At 29.8% G+C, this 19622-nt stretch overlaps 1 protein-coding gene across 4 annotated transcripts in view; it reads right to left on the bottom strand.

Moving 5' to 3' along the window:
- LOC139484885 (putative methyltransferase NSUN7) overlaps window positions 1-19622 on the bottom strand; it is a 48468-nt gene that overhangs the window by 11208 nt on the left and 17638 nt on the right. For all 4 annotated transcript variants that reach the window (XM_071268910.1, XM_071268907.1, XM_071268909.1 and 1 more), the window contains 7 exons: window positions 10131-10189; window positions 7011-7294; window positions 5038-5221; window positions 4407-4617; window positions 2936-3079; window positions 2126-2227; window positions 1565-1815 (listed from right to left, as the gene is read on the bottom strand). In XM_071268910.1, the coding sequence (XP_071125011.1) occupies window positions 1565-1815; window positions 2126-2227; window positions 2936-3079; window positions 4407-4617; window positions 5038-5221; window positions 7011-7294; window positions 10131-10189 (1235 nt within the window). The remainder of the gene's footprint in view (window positions 1-1564; window positions 1816-2125; window positions 2228-2935; window positions 3080-4406; window positions 4618-5037; window positions 5222-7010; window positions 7295-10130; window positions 10190-19622) is intronic.

Below are 19622 nucleotides of genomic sequence, written 5' to 3'. Positions count from 1 at the left end.
CTTGTATGCGATATATAAAAAATTCTCAGCTTTTCTGAATCTGTACACTATACCGATTAAAATGATGTCTTACTTTAAGGATTGTGACCACAAATAGTGAAACTACAGCTCTTTTTTTATGTCGCGCGGTAGTGGCATATTGGCCAGTGGCAAACAGTTTAACTGGCAAATCCCAAACATTTCCTGTATCACATTTTCATCAGTTTTACAAAGAAAATAAATCATAAAATAGGGTTTCTTTTAAATAAATAGAATAAAAACTATGAAATAGGCATGAATAAAGTTACTTTAAATAGATTTTGTTCCTAGTACTATATGAACTAAGTTATAGCTGAGTTGAGAAAATATTGAAATAGTGTTTTTCTTAGGAATGGCATGTGTACCTTTTTGACTATAAAAAGTACCAAATATATATTATAATGAATAAAACTTTATGTAACACTGATCAGGAGTAAAGGTCAAAGTAGAAAAAATCTACACTTTTCATATGTAACTTTTGGTTCCAAATATATGAGAGATTGAATAAAAATATCATGACGTCGCAAAAAATTAAAAAACTTCAATATTCGCACAGAGTCTGGTTTTCTAATATCTGGTTGCTATGTACAAATCTGTAATATTTGCATTAAATGTACCAAACTGATGCTTTTAAATTAATGTATACATGCCGTACAATATTTTTCAGAATTATTTTACTCCATTTGATAACACATTTCTATGCTAAAACATCACTAATATTTTGTATTTGTCCCTTAAGGGTGCAATCAACAGTTTTTTACGTGACGTCATTCTGTAACAGGGCATGTAATAGTGGACCCATCATGCAGAAGTCAGATATTCATAGTTATATAGATATCTATACATCAATGGAAAGATAATTCTATAAACTTTCTGAATAAATAAAAAAAAATCCAACATCTCTTGTTTAAACATGCAAATTGGTACAAGTTATCAGCTGGAAATTAGGCATTTTCCCCCTAAAAAACCTTAAAAACAGACCACCTTTGGACACACGGATCAGTAACCTGTGCATATATTTGAGATTTCTTATAATATGCATTTCGAAGAGCTTATCCGGCTGATTTAAGAAAATGTAGTTTCAGTCTACGTTCGCCTGCTCCGAAAGGAGCTATCTTACCTGACAAATCAAAGTGCTTTTTGCAACAGGTGAAAATCAGCTGTTTATGGAGTTGCCTCCCATATAGTAGGAAGTCACAAAAACATTTTTTTTTTTTAAATCTTGACAAAAGTGGCATTTTAATTGAACTTCAATATATGTTTTTCACATTGAACATAAAAAACAATCAACTTTTTCATTTAGTGGTATATAAACAGCAGGGAATTCCATCAGTATGTAAATCTCACTGGGGAAATACCCCTAGTTTTTAGTACGAAACTGTTTATAGCACCCTAAGGTTTGGTTCACCAAAATTTTGCAAAGAACCACATAGTTTTGAAATGAAAATAATACTTGAAGTAAGGATCAGCAAATTTTCTTCAATGACCACCAGGGGGGAAATATTCAAGAACTCTTGAGATATAACTGAACTGATATTAAACATACCTCTCTAGTAACTACGGCAACAAAACAACCACTGGATTTCTCTGTTGGATGGAATTTGATGTATTTGCCAATGATTCCTATTTTCTTTTCTATCTCCTCTCCAGAGAAAGGTAACACAGGGGGGACAACTCTCCAAGGGAATTTCCTCTGTTGTACCATATTTGTATATTCCATTGACTTGACCACTACATTTTCATTTTCTGTCTCATGTATAGATCTGGTCATGTATACAACTGCTTGCACCTTGGAAACTAAAGAGTGAAAGGAGTTATAGATTGTATTGTTGTTAAAAAAAAACCCAGCATAGTTGTTTACTGATAAAATTTAAAACTTTGTACCATCCCACATGTAATGTGAAACAACAGCTTTATTAAATCAACTGTACCAAGATATCACTTTGGTTCTATTAGCTTTCTCCCAAAGAAAAAAAGGTAAATTTTAACTGATTTGAAAGTTTAAATATTTTACCATGTGGAATAGCTATTCACTAAATGATACAAGACTACACATGTACTCAGTTATCAAACCATATATGAAAAGAACTTAGTAACCTGTACTTACATTTCATTGCATGTTTCATTATATTCATGTGTGCAGTACTAAGTTCTGTTATTCTGGACATATTAACATCTCCTGTTGCCATGTCTTTTAATATTTTCATGTCTACAACAAATAGTATGAATTTTCGTTAATTACTAATTTGGAATTTGCATGTATGAACAAAAGCAAAATACATATATTTTGACTTCACATAAATGTAGAATGCATGTAGTTTACAGTTAATGCATTAACACTCAACGACATGAAACATTTATCAACAGCTGACTCAAAGATTTATTGATTTTTTATTTATAAAGTTCAAAAACACAGAAACTTATTTCAAGGTTCAATAATGTACCAACTCATATACAAATGTTTTCCATTAATTTCAAAACATTTGATAAAACATTGTAAAATGTTTGTTGGCTGTATCTTTTAAAGCAACAAATGTTGTCAAGCTAGTCAAGCCAGTTAGTACATGTCATAGTCAACCTGTCTTTAAACGCACTATATTCATTGAATACGAAAAAGTCAATAACAAAGAAAATTAATGCACCTTCGGCGCTGTTACATAAAGATTCTATGTAGACTATTGTTCCTGTAATGTCATAAGTTTTCTTGTGTTTAAGAACAAAGAAGTAATATTTTTGAGGTGAAAAGAGGCCAAATTCTTTTCAGGCCTACAGACATTTTACAAGTAACAAATAAAGCAACTTTTTCAAAATCTCACAAGAATCTTTCTTTTGCTATAAAATAAAAGTGATAAGAGATGCCAAACCTGCTGTTACAATCAGCAAGTCCTCTAGTACTTTGTATATCAAAAGAACTCACCTTCTCCTTCATTGACAATGAAATCTACAGGGTTAGTGACAGCCGACCTGCTACAGTCTGCTGTTACCAGTATAACTCTGACATTCTTGTACTTGGAATCATCATGATCTATATCTAGAAAGGAATCTGTTGGCACTTTGATTCCTTTATTAATAGAAAATAACAGGTCAGACAAAACTTGTTAAATTGATGCTGAAGACTGGCAAAATAAAATCAAAGTACTTTAACAATCACCCCTACTCTAAAAGAGTCTGTCCTTATTTTTTTGAAAGATTCAACCTAAATCATTGAGAAACTCAAATACTATTTTATCTGTCCACATTTTAGCACATGGAAAGAAAAGACTTGAAATCTTGAATCATTTAGTTCTTATAACTTGTGCACATTCATTGATCTAATAGTTTGAGGAAAAAAAGAAGCCTAAAACGCATTATTGGCCATTTACATTTGAAAAAAGAAATTTGGATTCTGCAAGTCTGCTCTATTAAAATGATATATTTTTTTTAATATACTAATTAACATAATTTATAAAAATGGCGTTCAAATAAAACTTGACTTCAATGTTATCTGAGGGAAGAAAAATATTGACAGTGACAAAGCCATTTCAGATTTTAACTGTTAAAGTTTATTGTTTAATTTTCTTTATTTCCTTTTAAACCTATAAATACTTGTCAGTAATTGTTCAATATTTACAAAGTAATTGACAACACTTCTGAAATTTACAAGTGTGCCACAAAACTGGACATAAGCCTAATAAATATGGTTTTAGAACCAAAGTGAAGTATTTTCATGTACCATGATAACATTTAACCTTAAAATATGTAAAAATGTTTATTTAATAAATACTAAACTCTTCAATATTATTTATACTCCTACTAGACATGTTATCTTGGATGAGACCGGCAGTATTTCATTCTGAAAACTTACATAACTATTCTTTCACTAGGAAGTTAATTTGAATTTATTATCTATTATATATAATCATTTAAAAATTTATACCATCATTTAGCACTCAAAAAGCTTGAATAGACTTTAAAACCTTGATTAGATGAGCAGTTATATAAGTTTGACCTTGGAATTTGTCCAAGAACAAATATCAGTTTCGTTTAAAAATTTACATAAAGCTCTTGAACTTTGGTTTGGATTTGTTCTAATATGAAATTTGAATCTAATCTTGATGTAATACCTTCATCCAATGTACATCATATATGGAATTAAACTGGATCACTTTTGAAGATAATTGTAATAATAAAGTTTATAAGTAAAGTCTATTAGTTTGATAAACTGTGGCCCTTTTATAAGTCTGAATATTTATTTATTTCATTGCTCAATTCTGTGTTGTGAACATAAGTAAATTCATTTTGTGATAAAGATTTGGATAAAAAAAAAAAAGACCATGGATTTTTTCATTGAATATAGAGAAGGAGAAAAATGTGTCAAAGAGACAACAACCTGCTTGCATGCTTTTTACCTTTGATTCCACATTTCTCAAATTGAGCTTGTATTGCTTTTGATTGAGACGTAGATTTTGCACCGAACGCCCATGCATGATTATTGCTGTTGTTGATGAGACTGGCTATATGTGCTGTGGTGAGACCAGCCCCTACATTGACATGTATGATATCACTGTCATCTCCAAGTAAATGTTTAATAGAATGTGGGGCTATACAACTTGATTTATCCTACAAAAAACACAAATGTACACAAAGTTTATCAATATATTGCAATCAACATAGATCCATATTTACACACTAATCCTTTGAGGAGAAAATCCACATCAAAATCAAACAATTGAATCAGAACACAAATAATATGCAGACTTGGCATCAGCTGAGTGCTAAATCCTAGTTATGTTGGTTCTATACATGATACTTGAATATGATTGAAAGAAGATTTGGATTGTTGAAGGCAGTACGGTTGCTTATAATTGCTTACAGCCATTTTATTTGAACTTTGGTGGATAGTTGTCTCAACTGGGAAGTCCACTTTCACCAATACATTGTGATTGGCTAATAATGTCCTCAACAATGAAAATTGACATTTTTTTTCATTTTGGTATCATAGAAATATAGATGAGCCTCATACAAGAAATAAACAATTACCTGTATAACAATTTTGCCTCCTAGATAAAGATCATGATCTACGAGATCTTCTCTATACTCTCCAGGAAACATTAGTACATCACTACACAATGGGTCCACAGCAAACTGTTTGTCTACTAACTTCTCCTCACTGTTAACCAATGTAAAACCTTCCTCTTTAAACTGCTCTATTACATCGGATATACTGTAAACAAAAAATAAAGTTTAATCAGGGTCTACAGTCATAATTAAAACTCTGTAATTTGTACATTATTTTTGAAGCCGGATTGATTATGCTTCAAACATCAAAGATTCAAAAAAGGTTTTCATTGATCCTCATTGTGCTTCTAGAAATATAATCTGACAAAACAATAAGTAGAGAACTGAAAGAATTATGTTTAGTGGCCACATTATACTAATGGTAGTAATACTAGAAGTACTCTAAGTTGAACAATTTGGTTTAATAAAACAAATTGCAATTTGGTCAAAATTTTGAATGAGTTGCAATTGGTGGAGAGCAACACTAACAGTCAAGTCACTGTAACTTGTTACATCATATGAAAATTGATTCCTGGACAAAAATGTCAACAAAGTAGATCTGCTAACAAGTTGACTATTTTCAGGAAATAAACAGTAAACATCTTGTACTATTTAATCTTCTGCACCGAGTCTTTTATAGAAATGATGACATTACAAACAATATGCATTTCACCATGAAGGAATTCTGTATCATTTTATTGCCTATAAAATCAATTTCCCATCTTATCTTTCCAATTTTGACCCTATCTTTGCTCTAACATCCAAGAATCAAATGAGCCTTAGAATGGCAAAGTTCGTCACAGGAGATTCCTATACTCATCAATATAACAGATAACCAGGTAGTTTATGGCACCTTTGTTCTGAACATGTAAAATACAAGATGGTCTCTTGATATTCAACTCTTAATTAAATCTTAAAGATGTAAACTACCTGGAAACTGATCGATAAGGTCGTGACTTATAGCCATTTTATGAGCGAGTATAAATTAACTATGTTTGAAGACATTGGGATAACAGGAAAAGGTTGGCAATAAACTTACAGAAACTCAACATTACCTCACCAATTAAATTACACAAATGGTATTAATTATCGGCTATTTCAAAGACAATATTAAATATCAATATCAATTATACTGTAAAAATCAATTGTGTGTGACGTGGTACTAGAAGAAACGTGATCTTAGATTAGCAAACTAAATATAAACTGTGGCTACGGCAATGTTTGATCTTCAGACAAATAGCGCAAAAACATTATTAATGATTCTGCTTTAATTCATACTGCAAACATTGCAAACTGTCATGTTTTTCTACAATAAAGTTAAATACAGTCTTAGAAACAAGAAACTGCAGGATGTAATGGTATAATAACCATGTTTGATCCTTTTTATATTCCAGTAATGACTGATGCAGATGGCTTCCTTCTTTTTCTATATATCTCCATAACACTATTGGAAATTTGTTTGAAATGTTGCAAAAAACATGGTTGTAAATGTGAGTAATTGATTGATGTTTGCTTAGCATGGTATCAGTGCAAAAAAGGTTATATTATGAAGATAATAATTGCCATAAAAAAATCATCATTGATAGTTCTGCAGGAAGATGGGACTGCAGCATATCATTCAAGATGTATAATCCTAGTTTTTACTATCAATCTCTTTTCAGAGAAAATATTTGGTGACTGAAGAGGTTACAAGGTAATAAAAACCTTAATAATAAGTCTCTAAATAAAGAACTAAAATAAAAATTCTCGTTTGAATTGTGTTACATTGTTATTTTTGCTGACTGCAGTATGGGCTTTGCTCATTTTTGAAGGCCGTACAGTGACCTATAGTTGTTAATTTCTGTGTCATTTTGGTCTCTTGTGGAGTGTGTCATTGGCAATCATACCACATCTTCTTTTTTTATAGTTATAAATAATTCTTAATTTTCTAAGTATCCACTTTGGGCTGCACCTACCTTGTTTTTATTTGGTTGACCCATGTATACACTGGCTGCTTTGAGCCTATTGCTTCTTTACTTCTTACAGTTTCTGGTAACAGGTATTCTATTGATGGGGCTGATGCTTTTATTCTGTGACGTGCAAGGGCAGCATTTAATTTGGTTTTACAATCAGAAATAGCATCTTCAACATCTGTTGCAGCAGAATTTAGAATTTCATTTGTGAATGGAGTTCTGCGTTGAAATTTTCTAGTTTGGTAATCACATAATATAACCATTACTAAACCAAGATCTTCCATATGCTGTAAAATATAACATTACATTTTTAGTTAAATCTTCAATCTTCAAGTTATGATAAAATTCTGTCTAAACTACATACTGCTCTCGGTTGTCTTGGATAACAATAGAAATAATTATTTGCCGGTTATATTCTATGGACCATGTGGTCATGTTGAACAGCTGTATGTGTGTACCCTTTAAAGTAAGTTCCCACAAAAATACTTTGGAATGAGATGTTCCTATCAAAATTACCAAAAGAAAGGAAAAGAATATTTCAAATAGAAATCCGCCATTGGTAACAAAATCAGTGCTTATATTACGTTAGCAGAGTAGGGAGAGTTTGTAGTTAGTCTTGATTATAAACTACATTACTACATTGACAAATTTTATTGAGTAGCAAGAAATATCTTTTGAAAATATATGTAGAGTATGTATCCATGGGACACACAGATGATGCCCCTGCTTGCATATAATGTTTAAAATGAGCAAAAATCAAGAATGGTACATGTGCCCCTCTCAAATTCAAACTTGATCATAGTTTTGTGGTAATAAGCATTATGAAAGTAAAACTAACATAACAATTGGTAGAGGCAACTAAAGTTAGAGAACAGAAACCAATTTTGGAATGTACATATGGACATAAAAGGGTGACACTTAATGCTGCATGTAGTGACCCATTTGTGATGGCAGGGAAGAGAAAAATACTGAAGAATTCAAATGATTCAGTCATCAGATATTTACCTATGATAAAGGGACAGATTTTCTATCCCGTACAAGTATGTACCTGGACGACACTTATACCTACTTTAAGTGACATCTCGAGCAATATAAAAACTATTTAACGTGATGCTTATGGTATTAAAGACTCATTTTTACATTGGTGATGCATTATTAATTGGGTATAGAAGAGATTATTGAAATCATTACAATCGTAAAAAGTCAATCTGGGAGGGCTATAAAGCGAATAAACTGTTATAATAATTTCCCTTTAATTGAAAATCTATAAAATGCATTTATTCTCATTTATTATTGATATAAACTATTCAGTCACACACACTGGCTTCCTTCACTTGTGGCAGCCAAAAATGCAATTTTATGCAAATGTCACTATGATATGAATTTTAAGTCATTTCAGGATTTGATTTTCTCGTTTCTAAACTTAATTCTTGACAAATGTTCATCATTTTTCCCCTTTTTCTGCCTTGTTCCCACCAGGTGTCCTCATGCTGTTATAATAAATAACATTAATACATCCGCACGGTTAGACTCTTTATACAATCATATCAAAATCACATTTCTATTTACGAAAACCAAATATAGCTCTATGTTAGAGTATTCATCAGTCTGTCCTTAAAAAACCTACCAGAAACAAATTTCAACCAGAAACACATTTCAACCAGAAACACATTAAAGTTATCTTAAAGTAGATATTTAATAAAAATGTCATTCCAGTGTATCTGAGCTGCAATGTTAAGTAGACAGTCAATATCATTACACTTATTTTAAACAAATAATGTCAAAGAATTTAAATCTACTTCAGAGCTTAAAGCTACCAAAAGTATGTCGTTTCACAAAATTAAATTTTCTACCAAAATAATACAAAGGAAAAGAAGCACTGGCTTTGTTTTCTGAACAACTAATTTCTAACTTGTTGTCAAGGAGGGAAAGTTCAAGTGAAAAACCGTCACAAAATTGACACATCAGTAAAACTTTTAATCAAATATATACAAAGTTGCCATTTTCCACTTTCTATATAATTTTCCGAAGAAACCTGACATCTGGGTTACAATTATTGGTAATTTTTCACTTTTTATTGACTCAAGACTGAGAAAAGAAAACATATTAGTGCTACGCAGAATTGACTTTTAGCTTGCTTGTTTGTCAAGTTTTACCTGTTGAAGACATAAGTAAATTTTGCACTTTGATGTGAAATTTTTCTGTTGGTCTGAGATTTAAAGGATTAAAGAAAGTATATTAGATTTAGATCTTTTCTGTGATTCCCTTTTCTGAGGCTTTAAATCTTATAAAATCAAATATTCATTGATTTTAATTATCTCTTTGAAAAATTCTTGTTTTATGTTCTTTGCAAAACAACTTGAACTATCAAAGTCATTTGTTTTTAGCTTTATTTAAATTTCACAAGGAGTCTGTTTACATTTGATTTCATACTTCATAAAAGGTCAAAGTTTCACATTTAATATGTAAAATTCATAGCATCAAAATACCAGGGAATTTCCTTGCTTTGCAACATCATAGTGACTTCAAATGTGACATTTCTGCAAGACACTGACAAAACCATATATTCTATTTTTCTGTACATTCTATAAAAAAAAAGTCAAACAACCATTTTGTAAAGATTGAAGAATTCACTTGATTTTTTAACAAAAATAATGTCTCTTTTCATACTACTTTCAAGTGAACTTATTAGGAAATTCACTTTGATAGTCATAAAACTTTCATGTGAAAATAATATTCATTTGATCTGAAATTCACAATAAAGACATTTTTATAGAAACACTGAGTTCATTTATGACATAAAATTGAGAATGGAAATAGGGGAATATGTCAAACAAACAACAATCCCACAAATGAGCAGACAACAGCCGCAAGGCCACCAACAGGTCTTCAAAGCAGCAAGAAAATCCTGCACCCGGAGTTGGGCCTCAGTCTTTCTTTTCCATAAAGAGTAACTGCTCTATGGTCGGGTTGTTGTCGCTTTGACACATTCCCCATTTCCTTTCTAAATTTTAACGTTTAGTTTTGTTTGATTGAGGAACATTGTCTATGAAGGAACACTGGCAGAGGCCCACATACTATTTTTTTCAACTTTTACTATCCCATAAATATAAGTATAGCTACCTCAGGATATGTTACAAAGAACGCACAGTCATCTAATACATCTTCAAACAAGCCTTGAACTGAAAATTAAAAAAAATATATATATACAATTGAAGGTATTTTACCAGTTATGAGGTAGAATATTAATTAAGATAGGTTCAAAGCTGGTATCAAACTTATTTTCCCTTTCAATAGTTTCATTTAACTTGTTTAATTGTTCTATTATAAGCATAACTTTAATATCAAGCCTTTTTTCACTTGCTTACAGAACATTTGTTTTACATTTTACTGTAGTATCTCTCAAAGTTAAAACTTGACCTGTAAAATTATAACAAAAAAAATGTCAATCTTTCTTTTCTTCAGCAATCTATTCTTCTGACAATAAAAACTATAATAGATTTTTGTTTTTGATTTTTTAAATTATAATCTAAGCAGTATATATTTTCAAAACATGTATTTATCTACAAGAATGCAGTTATAAAGGTAACTGTTTTCAATATTTTATGCATATTTATGGCAGGTGAAGGCTAACATTCTTCTTTTCAATTTTATTGGTGATAAATATTTGTTGTATGACAAGCATAATCGGCAAGCATACAGTAGTCTATTCTTCATTCTTCTGTCGCATGTTTACACATGAAATCAACAACAAATAAGCAATCCAGGACCCCTGATGAATAGCATCCTGTCAAATAGTATAGGTCAGTACAATCAGGGTTTGAAACTGTAATCAATTTGTATGACATCTTTCTCAATAGTGTTGGCATTTCTCATGAAATTGAGTACCCTCTCATAAAAGATATTCCAAATGAAAAATTTAAACAATGTATTATTAAAGTTGGATAAAAATCAAAGTAAATATTGACCATCTATAACAAACCTGTTTCAAAATTAATAACTAAGGGAGCTACCATTTGATTTTTATGGGGGGGCTAGGAGGAAAAATTTTGTCCTGCATTTTTTTTTAGCTGTAATCTCTGTCCTGCCTTTTTATTTTTCACTCTGTTCGGTCCTGCCTTTTTTTTTTAGTTTATCCTGACTTTTTTTTACCTAAATTGTCGTCCTGACTTTTTTTTTTTGCAAGTGTCTCATCCTGCCTTTTTTTTTACTCAAAACTCCTGTCCTGCCTATTTTTTTCAAATTTCATCCTAGCCCCCCCATAAAAATTAAATGGTAGCTCCCTAAATACTTTAATAATAATAATAATTTTTAAAAGTCCAATTAAATTTAAATGAATATAATACAGATATTAGATTAAGTAGGTAAATGTTACTAGGTACAATATTTTATTAACAGTTATTTATAAACCCAAATGATTTTTACATTAATATTTCATAAGTGCTAATAAAACATCAGGTCTCCTCAGATTTTAATGTTAACTTTTCTATGCCAATGTACTTTTAAAAGTAGCAATTTAACAGTGCAAAATGCTTTAAAATGATTACATACACCAAAGATAAAGCAAGTTGTCATTCGTTTTGTTCAACTAATGCATTAAAAGTATTTAAAGCTAACATTAAAAAAACATTTTGTCAAAGTTTAATTGATGAAGACAATATTGATAATGTTAATGTTAAATGAATTTGTCAAAATTCAATGATTCAATAAGATGGCTCCTTAATAATGGGCCTTAGTAACGACAAGCAACAAGTAGATTGGATTCATAGAAAATCCAAATCAATGACAACTTCAAACACATCCTTATAACCAGCTATCACTATGGTAGAATGACAAATTCAAACACACCCTTATACCAGCTATCAATGACAAATTCAAACTTATACCAGCTATCATAAGCAATGACAAATTCAAACACACCCTTATACCAGCTATCACTATGGTAGATACAAAAGCATATCGGCACCTATTGCAATTAAAAACAAACAAAAAAACTTTCACAATTTTTTGTCTGCACTACAGATTTGGCAATAATTTGCAATTCTAACAGCAGACCTACAATACCAGTAGCTTGTAGTAGGTGTGAATAAATTCAATTTATTTCTATCACATTGTACTATTAGAATTTAAAGATTAAAATATTTAAGATTTGATCACATTAAAATGGAAAGGCAAAGAACAAGTGACCACTAGTAAGCATATTTTTTTAACATAAAAAGGGTAAACTTATAAGTATGAAAAATATGATGTATATACATGTATATTCATCAAAAAATCTATGGCCTGTAATCATCATGGCATAATTCTAATAATTTTAATGAAAGAACACATAGCTCACATCAGAAGATTGATAACCCTATGACGCATTGTAGACGCATGTACAATGTACATGTATATATCTGATCTTCACCTGCAGTTTGTTTTTAAATTGACTCTGACAACTTTCAATTCAGATTTATAGAGTAAGTCTATCATACCTCTGATCACTGGCATTAACTTTATTAAAATCATACTATGATGATTACAGAATTTAAATTCTAGATGAAAACAAATAAAAGAGATTAAACTGGGACTTTAATTCATGGATTAAATTCACCATAGACGCATGAGTAATGAAAAGTGATAGAAATACAATTGCCTTTGTGTGTTGTCCCAATCAACGGTGCATTCATTTGACTTAGACAAATCAAAATATGTAAACAAGATGATACAAATCTTCTATAGATCAAATGAAATCTATTGTTTACTTCATAAATAGGGAATTTCAATTATATTATAGAAACTGTCTATTGGGACATCTATCGTTCAGGCTTCCTAAACAAGTACACTTTTGAGATGAATAAAATAGCATAACATTTTTATACTCTCATGAAAACAAACAATTCTTCATTTCACTTATTACAATTACTGTGCTTATCCAGTGACCTTTGGGGTATCACATTAGCAAAGACCAAAACAGTTTACCAAATTGCAGTCAGATTTCTACTCCAACTAACTGATCAACTGGTAAAATATTTTAGCAGATTGCTCAAGTGAAATGTTGTTAGTATGAAGTGAGTGCTGTAAAATAAAAAGTTATACTTACCATCCAGATCCAGTCAGTTGATACCTTTGTCAATCATTTCTAACACAAATAATATCTTACTATAGTATGAGTCACTGAATAAAATGGTCTAATTTTAACATGGAAACTTCTATCATAAATAAATATTATAAATGAATAGTTCAAAACATTGTTTTGTAGGTGTATATTCTATAGCTTTGTCTTCTAAGATGAAGTTATTGTGCAATTGTGATTCGAATAACATTTTGTATACAAATTACTGATCTGCTGGCAATAAAGGGAAATAATTTACATTACAAATAATCAGCAAAATTTTGTTCTGTCTGACAAATATCAAATTTCCCCATTTAATTTGTTGTAACATTATTTCTGTTATTATTTAACTTTTATCCTCTGTTCTAAAACGAACAATGAAACTTATTTAATGATGAAAGACGATTAACAGCTGTTTTGCAAAATGTTGAATTGTTCAAAGTATAAAGGATTGTCTACCAAGGAGTACAAGATATCTTATAAGCAGTATTTTGCAAAACCTTTCTAATTTGTGTTTTACATGCCCTTCAATTTCATACTAATTTTGCATTTCATTTTTTTTTTTATGAATCTTTTGTAGGCAAAATCATAAGCCTCGTATCATTGATTAAATTTTATGTGTACATTTGAACTCAATATAAATTATTTCCCTTTAATGACAGCAGATCAGTAATTTGCATAGAAAATGTTATTCGAATCACAATTGCACAATAACTTCATCTTAGAAGACAAAGCTATAAAATATACACCTACAAAACAATGTTTTGAACTATTCATTTATAATATTTATTTATGATAGAAGTTTCCATGTTAAAATTATACCATTTTATTCAGTGACTCATACTATAGTAAGATATTATTTGTGTTAGAAATGATTGACAAAGGTATCAACTGACTGGATCTGGATGGTAAGTATAACTTTTTATTTTACAGCACTCACTTCATACTAACAACATTTCACTTGAGCAATCTGCTAAAATATTTTACCAGTTGATCAGTTAGTTGAAGTAGAAATCTGACTGCAATTTGGTAAACTGTTTTGGTCTTTGCAAATGTGATACCCCAAAGGTCACTGGATAAGCACTGTAATTTAATTGGACTATGTAAATCAGGTAACTTTCACAGTAAATTAGTAATTTTGTTTCATGCAGAAAACTGATTTCCCATTAAAAACAATAAAATTTCAGTAATAGGGTACAGTTTGTTGAATTTACTGAATTAACACTATGAAATAAAGAACCTTTCAAAGTTATAATGGTAATGATGGTAGAAAAACCAACTGCCATAATCAAGTGTATAATTTTGTTTGCTCTGATCTTATTTCTAATTCAAATCTCAGTTTTGGTATTTATTCTAGAAAGAGCCAGTCTCCATTACAGTAAAGCTTATTCAAACCCAAATCCCCTTCAGGAATTATTTTTTGGTTAGATTAGGCGGGTGTTTGGTCTACACAGGTATCAGAGACTATGTTTACTGTCACATGTCAGAACACTAAGAGTTCAGCTCATACAAGATTCTAGTTTCCTATAAGATTAACTTTTTTAAGTCAGATTTCTCATCTTGTTGTTGAATAACTACCACATTTACTAGGGAATAAGCAATTTTGTCTCATTTAACCTTTTGAAGTCTCTTGAATGAGACATCATTCTTGCAGATTTTCCAATGATATTTCAACATGTTTTTATCCATTTGAATAATAACGGGACAAAAAAATTCTCAATAACACCAATGCAAGACTCAGAAATATCAGACGCTTTGGGCTAACATTTTTATTCTATTTATGACAAAGTTTATCAGAGTAAGAGACAGGAATTTTCCACATTAGGTTGTCAGAGAGTAGAGATTTCTTTAGAGTTCTAAGGTTGTTGTCTAATCAATGTACTTCTTTTTATTTATACATTATAGTTGTAAAAGTTCTGATCTTCTGATCTTCACAGCTTCCAAGGGATTAGCAACTTAATGAATGTAAATTTATTTACTTTTTTGCAACAAAACATGCATAGCTGATTTCACCAAGGACCTGGCAAGGTTGACTTAGGACAGTGCTCTCTCATAACAATAAACAATCTTTTGTTATAACAGTCATACAATTCTAATGTCATAATAAACATATTACAAAGGAAAAAATATTCTAAACCACTGATGACTTTCAAAATGTTGCCAATTCAACCACTGTTACAACTATGACTTGAAATGATATGCATAAGCCTATTCTAGTGATAATACTTTGCATGAGACTGTTTAACATCAACAGAGATGTATAGTGTTTGGGTACTGAAAGAAAACTCCTAGCTGATTTCTGATCAGAAGTAATGAATTCTTTAGATATTGATGAGAAGTATTGGAGAACTGAATTAAACTTTTGTTTCAAATTGATGCTTTTGAATAACAGACTTAAACCACTGAGCTATACACTTGACGACCACAGAAAATATTGTATAAGTTAACTTTTTTTTTTTCTCAATAATAAAAATACAAACAATAGGCTCATTCTTGTAAACTTCAAACTCTTCAACAGTGACACCTCTCTTGTGTAAAAGTCATTTATATTTTCTTGTGTAAAAGTCATTTATATTTTAGTATGATTCAGTGGAAATGAAAAAGTTTTAATTATAACATATATCTTCATGTGTACATTATGTATAAGGCCGCTCCTTGAAAGCAAAATTCTTGTTAAAAATTTATACTGGAAAATGAATACATCAAGCATTCACTTCATTTAAATTCTGGAGGATAGTTGTCTCATTGGCAATCATACATTATAATTTTATTTAAAGTTAGAAAGAGAATGGTACATGTATATAACATCTTTTGCTTTATGATAATATCTTCTGATGCTGAACCCCCCCCCCCCCCAAAAAAAAATTAAGAATACTTCTCTAGGATCCCTTGACATCTTGTAGAAAAAGTTGGAAATGAGATATTAGATATATAATATAAAAGATGATTGATCCAATACAATGATATACATATTTTGAATAGGAGATTCCAAAGAATACATGTTCATGTATTCATGCCCAAATTTACTTATAAACATGCATATTACCAGCTGACTCTTATTTGGAAAAAAGTGCATTAAAAGTGTAAACTTTAAGATGTTTATGAGACATTTAATACAAATAATTGGTGGAGCATTTATCCCAAAAATCTTCAGAAATTATAAAGATTCAAAATTTTTCTGTTAAGGTTGGTTGGTGTTTGATGAAAACTTTACATCCCCGTCACATTAAAATGATTAAATAATAGGAAAATATAAAATGATGCATCTAGTCACAAAATATGTCTCAAGCATCCAAAGGCTATGTCATATTTGAACTTTGGGTCAGTATTAGTCAATGCATTTAAATAATATACACATTCTATATACTTTTTAATTCTTAAAAAAGTGTATTTAAATGGTATACCTGATCTGTTATCAAAATTATTAATAGTTTAGCTTTATACTGTTTTTTAAGATAATTTAAAGTACTTTCTGTAATTTAACTACATGTATTACTAAATATTCTTTAAATTATTTGAACCTAACAAGTTAAAAGGTTATCAGATTCCAGTATCCTGTTTCGTGACTTTGTATATCATCTGATGTCATCAAAGTCGTAATTTTGACATAAAATATTTTATAATAGCAATTTCATATTTAGTAAACAAAAATCATATGTTCTGTGTTTCAATAACCAGCATCCAATAATCTTAAAGTTGGGTTTTAAACATGTTAAATAGATGAAGGAAACTGGAGAAAAAATATGAATTTGTGATCTTTTAAAAATAAAATTCATATTAACTTTACAGTCAAAAGTTTCAGCAAAGTCATATATTTAAATTACCATTAAAAAGACAAACAGCCACTGATCATTCATATAAATGTTTTTTCACATTTTAAAGAGATGAAGGAAACTTGAGAAAAAACATGAATTTGTGATTGAAAGAACAAATTCATATTAACTTTACAGTCAAAAGCTGAGCATAGACATTAAATACACCTTGCACTAACATTTACATAAAGCTCCATTATTATAAACCTAATTAAGCATGTTTGACAATATAGTTTACTTAGTTTCTCTCTTAATAAATACACTTAAAACATAACATTGAAAATGCACATACAACTGCATTATGAATAGAAAATAAAGATTTGCGCTCATTCATCTAAATTCAAAACACATCAAAAATATACCACAAAATAGTTCTTGACATAATCTAAATGAAACCACACAAATATTCGATCACCAAAAATAGTCCATGAAATGCTTTTTTCAATAAGCAGCTTTATCAAGTATTAAAGCATATTCAGTTCCATGATGTATATTTAAGCCTTGTAATTATATATGACAAAGAAGACGATTAGGGTTATTTAATTTGCTTACTTAAAAATCGTTTCATATTTTACATTCAAATTGGTTTTAAAATGGTTTTATTTCATTCAATAATTGAAGGATTTTATATTCGATATATGGGTCAGATATTTGAGCATTTTTACAACATTGAAACGTTCAGCTCAGTATTTTATATGGAAACTGCCTAAGTGTTATATTTCAATGGCTTACATGTGAATGCAGAGAGTTAAGAAACATACGAGTAGGAAATTCCTGTAATTTTAAAACACAAACTTCAAATACCCAAGTCTCAAAAAACACAAGGATCAATTTCATAGTGGAAAAGTTAATGAATATTCTCAATTTACCAACAGAAAAAGTCAATGTTTAATAACTTTGATGCTTTGTTTTCACTAACTTGGTTCAATATCAATTACTGGACTTCTAACTGATAAAGTCGAGTCAACATCACTGGTCAATAACATTCAATATCTCAACAGTTTAACAACTATCTCCCTGCCATAACTTAATGGTCCTTTATCAATTTTAAAACAATTTATCAGTTAAAGAGAGGAAACTTGATAAATGTTAAACAGATTCTCAAGTGCATAACCACGTACTCAAAATTCATTCAATTTAAAAATCAATGAAGACCATTGTTTAAACTTAAATATCGTGTACAAGAAAATATCTAATATTAGGAAAAATCATTTCAATTTACAATTTGGAAAGTCGTATTTTCTGCTCTATTTTTATTTGACTGAAAGCCAGATTATTGTTTACTGGATTCCATATCTAGTAATGCATTAATTAGTATGGTATCAAAATACGTCAAAAATACATTGGCCTTGAATTATTTGTCATTCATAAAAGTACGTTAAACTGAATTACAGTAAGAAAATATATCAAGTTCACCTCCTGTTCTCTACAATGTCTTTAGGTTGCTGTGTAATAAAAGGTCATTTAGATTCCCCACATTTCTCTAAATAATATGAGTTATTGAAGATTATCTTTCCAAAATAATCAACAATCAACAAAAAATTCAATCTTAAGTCAAGTTATTTATATAAATTCTAATATATAACAAAGATTGACCAAAAATTGTACAATAGAAATTCAACTTTTTTACTTGATTACCCAGATGCAAATTGCGGTTTTTTGATTATGTGATTAAAATGACAAAAGTATGAGTCTAGTCAAAAGATAGCCGTTTACAATTGAAAAATACCAAAAATAATTCTGTTGCAATAATAGACTATATCTACATACCAAAAATAATTCTGTTGCAATACTAGACTATATCTACATGACTATGAAGGCAACATTTAAGACTATATGATTAAAAGGACAAAATATATAACTATGTGATAACAATGACTAAATGTGTGACAATGTGATTACAATGACTAAATGTGTGACAATGTGATTACAATGACTTAATGTGTGACTGTGATTACAATGACTAAATGTGTGACAATGTGATTACAATGACTTAATGTGTGACTGTGATTACAATGACAAAACATATAACTATGTGATTACAATGACTAAATGTGTGACTGTGATTACAATGACAAAATGTGTGACTGTGATTACAATGACAAAACATATAACTATGTGATTACAATGACTAAATGTGGAACTATGATTACAATGACTAAATGTGTAACTATGATTACAATGACAACATGTGTGACTGTGATTTCAATGATAAAATGTGTGACTATGATTACAATGAATAAATGTGTGACTATGATTACAATGACTAAATGTGTGACTATGATTACAATGACAAAATATATAACTATGTAATTACAATGACTAAATGTGGAACTATGTAATTACAATGACTAAATGTGGAACTATGATTAAAACGACAAAATGTGTGACAACACTATGGCAATGTATGATTACAATGACAAGTATGGAACTATGTGAATAAATTTGCATCATTTGTGACTATGTGATTACAATGACAAAATATACAACTGTATAAGTATAAACTATTATTACAATATGAATGACAAAGTATGTTTAGTGTATAAAATATAATGGCCAAATGTGTGACTGTATGCTGATAAGATATTCCAATTGAAAGGATCTAACAAAATATTTCAGCGTCATTCATAATCAGATGTTCTCCACTCAAAATTAAGTCCAATGGTCAGTAAAACATGTCTATTTTCTTTCTTTTTTAACTCTCTA

This window comes from Mytilus edulis, chromosome 8 (assembly GCF_963676685.1).
Source record: "Mytilus edulis chromosome 8, xbMytEdul2.2, whole genome shotgun sequence".
Lineage (NCBI taxonomy): Eukaryota > Metazoa > Mollusca > Bivalvia > Mytilida > Mytilidae > Mytilus > Mytilus edulis.
The sequence above is the reverse complement of the archived record's forward strand: the minus strand, read 5'-3'. Positions and strand labels throughout refer to the sequence as shown.